The sequence below is a fragment of the Barbus barbus genome (genome assembly GCF_936440315.1).
Source record: "Barbus barbus genome assembly, chromosome: 49".
Classification (NCBI taxonomy): Eukaryota; Metazoa; Chordata; class Actinopteri; order Cypriniformes; family Cyprinidae; genus Barbus; species Barbus barbus.
In genome coordinates, this window is record NC_136727.1 from 12,636,745 (window position 1) to 12,649,061 (window position 12,317).

The following is a 12,317-nucleotide window of genomic DNA, read 5'->3' on the forward strand; positions in this document are numbered from 1 at the left end:
GTATTAGAGAAAAACATTTATTTCATAATGATACCCCCCCCCCCATTTTAAATTCTTATCCTATCCAATGAAAGGTTAGATTTTAGTGATTTTTTTTTTAAATAAAAGATCAAAAGGATTAACAATGCAGATGAATTTTCACAGCCTTCTTTGATCATATTTACCATGAGTGCCGATATTTTTGGCCATGACTGTAAATATATATATTGTTGGTAGATTCCAAACATTGTCAGAAAAATATTACTTCAAAACTGCAATGTTAATTCCCACGAGCATACAAATAACAAAATAAAACCATTGACATGTTCTGCATTGATTTGATTGATTTTATTTGTAAGGCACCAAAAGCATTTCCTTACTGCAGAAATTTCCATTTATGTATAGTAAATGTTTATGTACTTTGTCTGTTTTAATATGGAATGAAGCTATTTTATAACACAATTATTTTTGCACAGTAGGTTGTACAATATACGTAAAATGAAGAGTTGAAAAACAAACAAAAAGACTTTTATAGCACAGAATGCTTACAATGCTTTTAACAAATGGCAAAAGGCAAGCAATCAATTCTGGGAGGAGACGGATGTCAGGGGTTTAAGAAAGAAAGGAAGGGTCCGCAACCTGTTCTCAAGTGCCTCATGAGTTAAGAGTCCTCTAAAACACAGACGTATCATTCAAGAAGACTAACACAAAAGCATCCATTTGCACATAAAGCTTTAGGTCTATGCATAACGTACACATACAGTACACCTGCGGCCCACCTTTATAGCAAAACACTTTGCATTTGGCTAGATCTGATTCTGAACTCTTAACGCTTACGCAGCGACCACTACATTTTTGTCCTTGCTTTAAAAAGAAAAATGTCAACAGAACAGATTTGAGCATATGTAGCAAGCCACGAGGATAAATCCTGGCACTTCTTTTATAAATACACTGGCAGAATAAAAAACAAAAACAACAAAAATGAGCAGATTTGTTTTGAAAGCACTACGATATCATCAGGTGGCCTTTCATGGACATTTCTTATGTTGGCACTGTTTCATTTTGACATTTAATTGACAAACTGTCCCTTTAAGACACATTAGGAAGCAGTTAATGTCTACGTTATTGAAGGTGTCCATTAGAGCAACATTTGGACCAACCAAATCTAAAGCATCCACAAAATCACAAGCACAGACCCAAAAGGAAAAAAAAGTGTGAAAAGTCTGGTTTGTATTTTCAGACTGTACCAAAATGAGAAAACCGAGAGGATAAAGTGTGATGTGTACTTTGGCATGAAAATGCGACACAATCTATGACTAGAATACTGCTATAGCTGCAAGTCACTGTTTTAATATGGAAAAAAAATAATCTTTGAGCTTTTTCTTGATGCTTACTCCAGACTGAACAAATGTTAGACAAATTATTTATTTTTGGGCGGGTCAAAAGAAGCGTATTTTATATATGTTTGCAAAAACCAACATTGGACACTAAAGTGACCCTGAGGGTGTTAGTGTGGACTTGCTATGGACTTACTGCCCCCTCTTGGTAGAATCACATACTACATAATACAACATGACACTGGGAGACTGAAAATTCAAAACTGCAAATCTTAGCTTTTACCACTTAAGGTAACGCATTGTGCTAAAAATGTGTTTTTTTCTTTGTTTAGAGGGCTTGTTGTAAATCATACTAAATATTTCACATCCTGTTTCTGTAGTGCTATCAAAACGATGAATAAAAATGTTTAAAGAAGGTGCTTCTCATTTCTCAAAAACCTTATTCTCACAACTTACCTTTCTAAGGAAAACAATATGACTCACCATGTAGACAATTGACATTACTATAAAAAAGACTGAAAAAATCTTTTAAACAGCATTCCTTTTCACTTGGTGAGCAGGTTAGCTAGCATCTCATCTAATATTCTCTGTCTAAGACAGCACAACAGCTTCCAAACACTTTAGAAATCAGGCAAACAGGTAGATAGATTTACAGTACGTTGAAGGGTCTAGTACAAATGTTCCTTTTTTCAATACTACTCATCAAGCAGTTTAAAGGGATAGTTCACTCTAAAATGGAAATTCGGTCACAATTTACTCATTAATTTACCTCCTAATATGTCCTTCCAAACCTGTATGTTTGACTTTCTTAGGTGAAACACAAAAGGAGACACTGAGGAATGTCCAAGCTGCTCTTTTCCATACAATGAAAGTGAATGGTGACCATAGCTATCAAGCTAAATGTTTTAGTAAATAATATTTGAAATCTCTTAAGCTTTTCACACAAACAGCTTCAGAACACTTGGAATATAGTACGAGGGCATATGGATTAGTTTTGTGAGGCTTTTAGGATGATTTTTGTTCTTGACTGCTTTGGACCCCATTCACTTTTTATTGTATGGAAATGAGCAGCATGAACATTCTTCAAAACGTCTCTTTTTGTGTTCCACACAAGAAATGAAGTCTAACATGTTTGGGCTGACATGAAGATCATTTACTCACCGTAAGGTCATTCCAAACCCTTATGACTTTCAACTTTCTGAGTGAATGGTGACCACATCTATCAAGCAAAATTTCCAGTGATTAATGACTGCAATTTCTCTCTTAATTTCTGTTTCTCACACAAACAGCTTCAGAACATTTGGAATATAATACATGAATCATATGGACTAGTTTTTGATTGTTTATTTGTTGTTTTTTGTCCTTTTTGACAATGTTAAACCAAATTAGTCCATATGACTATGTTTATGAATGTACTATATTCCAAGTGTTCTGAAGCCGTTGCATGAGAATCTTAAGAAATTTAAGTTTTGCTTGATGGCTGTGGTAACCATTCGCTTTTATTGTATGGAAAGGAGCAGCATGAACATTCTTCAAAATACCTCCTTTTGAGTTCCACAGATGAATTTAAGTCAAACAGCTTTGGGACGACATAAAAATGAAACAAATCCACATTTTAACTTGAACTGTCCCTTTAAGTTAGGATAGATGCAACAGCCGTGCCTTCGAACAATAACACGATCCTTTAAACTCTAAATGGATTATGCCGCAGCTAAGTTTTTAGATTCAAAGTTGCTTTTAGTCTCAGAGTTACTGCCTGGGGCCAAAGTGCTTTTGACTCAGTTATTGTAGATTGTAGCTTTAAAAGGTGAAAGATTTTAAGAGGAAGAGCGTGAGCGGGGGGAAAAAAACAAAGAGGAATTATTACTGAAGGGTCGATGGTCCATTAACGGTCGCACCATTTTGTAGACCATTTCCACAACGAGCATAAGAAATATACAATATATATATAGATATAAACATACGCAGGCAAGAAATAGTGTAAATAAAATCAAATCAAGCATCCGTAACACAATAAAAAGGTGGATTGGTATAAATACATATAGAGAGCTGGTGGAATGAACTAGAACGAATGACATTAGGCATGTGAACACAGTAGCAATTTAGAGGGTAGATAGAAAGATGGAAGGAGAGTGGAAAACGAAGGAAAATAAAAAAAGGTGAAGAAAAAAAAAACAGGGGAACAAGTGCCTTTGCTCTACGTGGAGCTCGGATGAAGGAACGGGTTTGGGGGGCGACTAGTCGGACTTGTCTCCGTCTTCCTCACGGTGGCTGTCAGAGGTCTCACGTGTGCTCTTATCCTCCTTGGCCAGCTGGGCCTGAGAGGCCAGGATGCTGGAGAGGGAGAAGAGGCCGGAGCTGGAGGTGACGGCGGGGAGGCCGGCCGGTTGGCTGAGGCCGAGAGGGAGAGGGGTCATGGGCAGGGCCAGCCCCTGCAGCTGAGAGAGCTGGTGAGCCTGGAGCTGCTGCTACAAAACAGACACATACAGTGTTGTTACCTACATAATTTATTAGTTAATAGTAACTTTCTGTTACACTTTATTTTAAGGTGCCCTTGTCACAGTGTAATTATATATTTAAGTACTGAGTAATAGTAATTAACTACAGTACATGTACTTACTATATGGTTAGGGTTTGGTTTAGGATTACTTGCATGTAATTATGCATAGTTTATTGTTATTATAATAGTAAGTACATAACGTGTAACAAGGACACCTTAAAATAAAGTGTTAACTTTCTTAGTTTACTTTTCATTACATTACTATAAAACATAGTTGCAGCTCTAAAGTATGACTGGATAAACAACAAATGAAGTAAGCCGTAAACTTGCAAATTCTAGATTATTGAATCAAATCTATATACATTCATAAATGTGGGGGTCAATAAGATTTTCTTTTAAATAAACAAACAATAAATATAAGTATTAATTTATGATGAGTGAATTAGTTATACAAGTATTAATTAAATTCAAAATGACAATAAAGACTTTTATATTACGAAAAGATTTTGATTTCAAATAAATGCTTTTCCTTCTATTCTAGTGGAATAAATAACATTTTAAAATATATTAAGATATAAAAGAGTTCACTATATAACTGACCACAAACATTTGAATGGCAGTGAATCTATCTGACCTGCGTTACTTGGTGGAATAACTGTTCACTGTGATTATTTTTATTAATATTAATAAATGTAGGCCCTAGTTATTTATTGAACATTGGTACTTTTTGAATTATATTGGTGCTATTTAATAAAAGCTGTTATTTGAGCATTTTCTGTTGTATTTAGTAATATAAAATAATTACATTGCATGGCCTCTCGTACCCTTATTCTATTGGTTATTTGATTTGATAATTTCTGATATTTTATGGGTAGTATTACGTGTTTTTGCATTGTATTTGATTTATTTTGCATTATTTTCAAATGTACAAAGCAGATGCTGCAAATGTTTTCACAATATAAATGTACAGTTTTTGTCATGCCAATAAAGCATATCAAATTGATTTATAAGAGACAGAATTAACTAATTTAGAGCCACATAAATGCAATAATTACCATTAAACAATCCATACAGCAACAATGCACAAAAAGTATTAATAATGCATCTTTCAATGCAGATGCATTTCCATAAACATAGCCTACTGTATAAACCTGTGTGTGCGCCCACATGAGCCACACACAGACACACACACAGAAACAGTTTACCCGTATGATGGAGTTCATCTCTGGTGGGGTGACCTGTTTGGCTCTCTCTATCGCCCCCAGAACCTGCTGCTGGTGCTGAAAAAGACGCAGACACACACAAAAAAAGAAATCACATCACATCTTGTACAGTATGTTCCCACATTCACATTACTATCATTATGCAAACATAATCATGCATTTATACTATAAATACCTGCCCTCCAAAATAATGCACTGAACCCATAGATTTAATGGTGAAATCTTTACATCCCTAGCCTGTTCAAATCAGTTATATATGCATAAATACGCAATATCACGAATTTGATGACAAATCAGACTAACTGTGAGCGTTTAAGACGAGGTGTAATGCTATAAACTACATGTTGAGGTAACGCTGCTCTCTCTCTCTGTACCTCTTGAGACAGGTAAGGCAAGACTTGAGCACAGATCCCATTTAATCTCTTCACGATCTCTGCCTGCAGGGAGAAACAAACACACACACACACACACACACTTCTGTTGAGCAAATTCTTCCTTTTTAAAAGTCGTTACAAATCCGTACAGATGCTCAGCTGCAAAAATATAAACAGACCTACTTGTCTAAGTACATAATTGGACAACAAATCTAATAATGACAATAGTAATAATAATATAATAATAAAAAAGCTTATATACAGTGTGTGATATATATATATATATATATATATATATATATATATATATATATATATATATTTTTTTTTTTTTTTTTTTAAATAAACTACTACATACAGTGGGGCAAATAAGTATTTGATACACTGCCGATTTTTCAAGTTTTCCCACTTACAAAGAATAGAGAGAGTAATTTTCATCATAGGTACACCTCAACTGTGAGAGACAGAATATTTTTAAAAAATCCAGAAAATGGGGTTGTCCTAAAGTTAAGACAGTTTTTAGTTTTTTTTGTCAAGTTAGGAGGTTTCTGTAATACCCCTTTCCTATCTGTAGTTAAGATAAGCACTTAGGAAATGCTGTTCTGTAATAGCTTTTGTCCTAAATGTGGTCCTAACTGAAATTACCATGGTTACCAAACAGATAAGATAAGATTTTAAAGTTAGGATCTTTCTGTAATACGCCCCCTGCACAAGGCTGGGATGTGCTACAGGACAATAGGCAAACAGCTTGGTGAGAAGGCAACAACTGTTGGCGCAATTATTAGAAAATGGAAGAAATTCAAGATGACTGTCAATCTCCCTCGGACTGGGGCTCCATGCAAGATCTCGCCTCGTGGAGTATCAATGATCCTGAGAAAGGTGAGGGATCAGCCTAGAACTACACGGGAGGACCTGGTCAATGACCTGAAGAGAGCCGGGACCACAGTCTCAATGGTTACCATTAGTAACACACTACACCATCATGGATTAAAATCCTGCAGCACACGCAAGGTCCCCCTGCTCAAACCAACACATGTCCAGGCCCGTCTGAAGTTTGCCAAAGACCATCTGGATGATCCAGAGGAGGCATGGGAGAAGGTCATGTGGTCAGATGAGACCAAAATAGAACTTTTTGGTATAAATTCCACTCGCTGTGTTTGGAGGAAGAAGGATGAGTACAATCCCAAGAACACCATCCCAGCTGTGAAGCATGGGGTGGAAACATCATGCTTTGGGGGTGCTTTTCTGCAAAGGGGACAGGACGGCTGCACCGTATTGAGGGGAGGATGGATGGGGCCATGTATCGTGAGATTTTGGGCAACAACCTCCTTCTCTCAGAAAGAGCATTGAAGATGGGTCGTGGCTGGGTCTTCCAGCATGACAATGACCCCAAACACACAGCAAGGGCAACTAAGGAGTGGCTCCGTAAGAAGCATTTCATGGTCCTGGAGTGGCCTAGCCAGTCTCCAGACCTGAACCCAATAGAAAATCTATGGAGGGAGCTGAAACTGCGTGTTGCCCAGCGACAGCCCCAAAACCTGAAAGATCTGGAGAAGACCTGTATGGAGGAGTGGGCCAAAATCCCTGCTGCAGTGTGTGCAAACCTGGTCAAGAACTACAGGAAACGTCTGACCTCTGTAAATGTAAACAAAGGTTTCTGTACCAAATATTAAGTTCTATTTTTCTATTGTATCAAATGAATTATTCAAAAATCATACAATGTGATTTTCTGGATTTTTTAAAAATATTCTGTCTCTCACAGTTGAGGTGTACCTACGATGAAAATTACAGATCTCTCCATTCTGTGTAGGTGGGAAAACTTGAAAAATCAGCAGTGTATCAAGTACTTATTTGCCCCACTGTATAAACATAACATATTTAGTTAATTTAACATATTAGCAAACAACAAAAAGGACAAAGATATGAAAAGAAAGCTCATATCTGGAAAACATGATTTTTCCGAGTTCTAAAAAAATGCCTGCAAGAGCTTGAAGAATAATAAAAAAAAAAAAAAAAAAAAATGGAGAGAAACGTGCAGTGGGACAAAGAGAGAGGCAACAATAACCCTGTTTCAATAGCCTGCCATGCTGACACTTCATACAGCATGTGAGAGAGAGAGAGAGAGAGAGAGAGAGAGAGAGAGAGAGAGAGAGAGAGAGAGAGAGAAAAATGACTGCATACCAAACACATTCATGCCCTGTATTTCTGTCTCGCACACACTCTACCGTGCCTGGCTGACTTTTTAAAAACATATTTCACCTGTGTCACATAAGGGGGCAGAGACTGATGAATTGTGCTCGTGAGACTGGCTGCAGCAGCGGCAATGGTGCGTGCCTAGATTTCCACGTGCAGTCTGTCAGTCTAACTAACTGTCTGCCGTATACAGATCACACTATAGACATTACACGGTCATAAGGAGCATTCCACATTTTGTGGAAAATGAAGCAATTTCAATCGTTAAAATATACTTATTTATGTTTATATATAAATGCCATATTTATACATTTGTATTTCTACTATATACTCTGTTCTCTTTATAATATATGTTATATATATATATATAACGTGTGTGTATAGAGCACACACATTATACAGTAATATTGAGAACAGTAATATTATGATATAATATTTTACTGTTATAATATAATTTATTCCTGTGATGAAGCTGAATTTTCAGCATCATTACTCCAGTCTTTGTCACGTGATCCTTCAGAAATCATTCTAATATGCTGATTTGCTGCTCAAGAAACATTTGTTATTAATAATTTTTGTGGAAACCATGATAAAAATGTTTTTATGGATTCTTTGATGTACAGAAAAAAAAATGTCAGAAGAACTGTTTATTTAAAAAAAAAAATAGCATATTTTGTTTAGTAAAGATTTTGAGTTTGTTTTTTATTTATTTAGTAGTTTTTAATTATTTAAAGAAAATTATTTAGTAAAGCTTCTGAATCATTTTAACACATCATTACTGATTAAAGATATATAGGACATCATACTATATTGTTTCCAAGATTCTTTGATGAATATGAATATATGAATATATATATGTGTGTGTGTGTGTGTGTGTGTGTGTGTGTTGTGTTTTATATACACACAAATAAATAAATGAACAAATAAATAAGTGTATATGCACAAATATTTTGCTAACAATTAATACAATAAATGTTTTTATTTGTATTTATTTACTTAAAAATTATAAGTGATATGGCAAGCAAAAAGCCAAAACAGGTGAAAAAAAGGTTACTTCCTATGAACTTCAATTTAACTGTGTGTGTGTGTGTGTGTATACATATACATACACACATATACACACACACTTGCATGTTTATATTTAAGAAAAATTTTATGTTTATATATTAAATATATTTATTTATAATATAAAATAAGAATATGAATATATAAATGTATAAACGTAAATATTTTCAAAATATATACTGTATGTATTTATATATACATAAACTGCACAGTACAAATACATAAATGTAAACAAAAAACTTTATTTTGGATGTGATTAATCATGACTAATTATTCAACAGCACTAATATTATTACCTTATTATTAGGAGTTATTACCTGTGTTCTGTAATTTATGCCTGTAATTCATTCTCCATCTCTAATTATTGCCTCTCTCTCAAGTACTATGTTGTAAATACATATGCATATTTTCTATATAGCTGTATATATATATATATATATATATATATATATAGAGAGAGAGAGAGAGAAAATAATGCACAAATCTGTACATAAATCTTCTGTTCCAGATTCATACACATTATTATTATTGTTAAGTCTTATTTAATTGTTAAATGCAAGGTCTTGCTGTCCCAGCGCGCGCACACATCTCTCTCTCTCACACATCTCTCTCTGTGCGTCTGCTCTGTTCAGCGAGCGACAGAGAGGAGCAGCGCTTTCAGTTAAACACAGATATTATGTTGCTTCTCTAATTTTACATGCAAGTATAGCCAAAATCACAGCACAGATATTGATTTCATCAGACGATGGCTCGATTATCAGGATTTTTGTGCAGATTAACATCTTGGAAGGGAGCTGGTTATGTAGCCTAGTCTTAATGGGTCACATTTCAGTCACTATTTCATATTCATTCTGTTGTCTGACAAAAGAAACTGTAAAAATACCAATGAAAACAGTCTTATTGAGAATTTATCTGCATCAAAATACAGTATGTGGGCACAGAGAGGCAAACAAATCTAATAATAAATGTACATTTTGCATGTTCAGAAGTGAGCTGCCCTGTATATGTACAAATGTGTATATATATATATATATATATATATATATATATATATATATATATATATATATATATATATATATATATATATATATATATATATATATATATATACACACACATACACACACACACACACACCAGTCAATCAAATATCCCAGCTATCATGGCCTAGAAAGTGTAGTCAAAAAGCTAGCCATGAATAAACCAATGTTCATGAATTATTAAGGCATAGTTTGGTACCCAACTGACACTTCTGTGAATAGCCAGTCTCAACTGAAACACCAGAATTCAATAACATTGAGCAAAAGTGATGAAGATCAGAATCTGAGCGTGTAAACTGCCTCTCGGGGATGTGTGTAATTCGTTAGATTAGACAAACTCACCTGCTTGTGCATTTCAATGTTCAGCCCATAGGACATCTCATAGTACTGCAAAAAAATAAAGCAAGTCAGACATGAACACGCTGCATTACAGCTCTAATACACAGAACTGAACATCTAGGAGCTCAGCGTAACATGTGCGGGCGTACTGGTGCGTAGTACGTGCTAAAGTGTTAGCCTCGCTCATCATCCACACGTCTACGCGCAGCGCAACACAACCTCGGCCGCTAAACAAGAGCAGAGAGCATCAGTGATGGAGCCAGAGTTGGATCAGGGTCGGCTCTGCCAAGCAGCAGTAGGTCCCTAAAGCAATTACCACCCACGCAAAGCGGACGCCCACCCTCCCCATCTTCCAGCGGGTGCGGACAGAGCGGGGGAACCCGATAGGCTATTAGAGGGAGGGAGGGCGCTCTGGCTGATACGCGTGAGAGCAACGCCGCACAGATTAAATGAGATTAAGCCGCTCGACGGATCAATTAGAGGCGGAATATCAGACAGCAACACGAGGCCCGGGCCGGAGACAACGAGGTTAGAGAGGAGGGGAGGGAGTATCATCGGGGGGATGGAGGAGAAGAGAGAGCAGAGTATACAGACAAAAGAAAGAATGGCAGACAAGGTGGAAAAGGAAGAGATGGGGGTGGACGACAAGGGAGTAAAGGAAGTCAAATCATACAAGAAGGAGCCAGAAGCATCATGGCCAAATTTAAACTGATAGATTTTTGAGGCAAATTCATTTTGAATGAAGCTTCTTAAAAGAAATGTACTTGCAATCTAGAAAAAAGTTACGCAGTTACTGAAACTAAAATATTTACTGAAACATTTACTGAAGTGAAATATTTCTTGAAGTAAACTAATCAACAAAATTATATTATAAGATAATATTATTAATAATATAATAGATATATAATAGATAAGAACTGCTAAGATGAAAAAATAAAAATAAATAAGTAAATAAAAATATAACAATATATATATATATATATATATATATATATATATATATATATATATATATATATATATATATATATATATATATATATATATATATATATATATATACATATACATATACTACTAAGTTGTTTATAAATAAATAAATAAAAATTACATAAAAATACATATATAATAAGAAGAGATGCACTGACTGATCGACCGCCCAGGGACCAGAATTAGCCGGTGTCCGGCCGGTCAGTCTGCCGATTCCGAGCCGATCTTTTTTTACATCACACTTATGGCGACTAATAATGTATTTATGTCATGCCAGATGAGGCTTGCGCAGCCTGAGAGAGTGTGAGACTCGTGCAGAAATCAACAAATGAAAGTTATAGATGCATACTGCGGTAGTAAAAAAAACAATATTTATAATATATGATTTAGGTAACGCAACATTACATTACCAAAATGTTTCACAAGATTGCAATGCGATTTTAGACAATAATAGTTCAATAAACAAGTTAAAATTAAGTGACTTACATTTTAGAAACAATATTGACTTTGCACAATTTTGCAAAAAAGTAGTTCCAATCAAAGACACAGCAGAACTGTTTTGTGTCTCCGAGCAACACAGCGGTGTTTCGTTACTGAATGAATCCACGTTTTTGAACAAATAAAGTGAGTCAATGATTCAGTAACCCATTCATAAGACAGTAGTCACTTGCTTCGATTCTGAATGAATCAGCCGTTTGAACAAATCTGTTGAATGAAGGACTAAATGACTCACTCATTCAAATTGTAAACTATCATTGCATTTTTCTTTATTTTTTTTTAAACATTAATTTTATAAAATTCTTCATGCATTACATTTTGCAGTGTAAATGCATTTATGGCACCTCAGCTTCATCAAACAGTCTGTGTAAATACATCTAATGCCACTTCAGATGCAGCTTCTGTGTTTCCTGCAGTGGAAAGATGGAGTTTGTTGATACTGATTTGATGGTAACAGCTCTACAGTTTCTTATTATTCTAACTGAATTAACTGAAACAATGTAAGAATTTAATGTGAGAGATGACATTTAATAAGGTTAGTGAAAAAATTACAATTTAAGAAACATATTGGGAAATGACATCAGTACAATTAATAGCATCCAGAATAGAAGTTTTTGTACACATAATATGTGTGTGTACTGTGTATATTTATGTGTATGCAAGTAATCGTTTGACAGCACTAAATATAAGATAATAGGGGCTTTCGCACCAGAGGAACCTTTTAATAGTTCCTAGTAGGGCTGTCAAATTGGCTGAAAAACTAAATAAAAATTTTG

General features: G+C 35.1%; 1 protein-coding gene across 4 annotated transcripts in view; it reads right to left on the bottom strand.

Annotated features, from left to right (window-relative positions):
* Window positions 1–99: 99 nt before the first annotated feature.
* The window catches only part of LOC306867794 (TLE family member 5-like), a 29,909-nt gene continuing 17,691 nt past the window's right edge, over window positions 100–12,317 (bottom strand). The window contains exons 4-8 of one of the 4 annotated variants that reach the window (XR_013784055.1): window positions 10,057–10,101; window positions 5,414–5,476; window positions 5,022–5,096; window positions 2,761–3,784; window positions 310–2,605 (exon numbers count right to left, since the gene is read on the bottom strand). Coding sequence is in view for 2 of the 4 variants with exons in the window: in XM_079413677.1 (XP_079269803.1) it covers window positions 3,554–3,784; window positions 5,022–5,096; window positions 5,414–5,476; window positions 10,057–10,101 (414 nt within the window). In the remaining 2 variants the exon portion in view is untranslated. Of the gene's footprint in view, window positions 3,785–5,021; window positions 5,097–5,413; window positions 5,477–10,056; window positions 10,102–12,317 lie in introns of all 4 variants that reach the window. The other 3 variants (XR_013784056.1, XM_079413677.1, XM_079413678.1) reach the window with 3 other exon arrangements.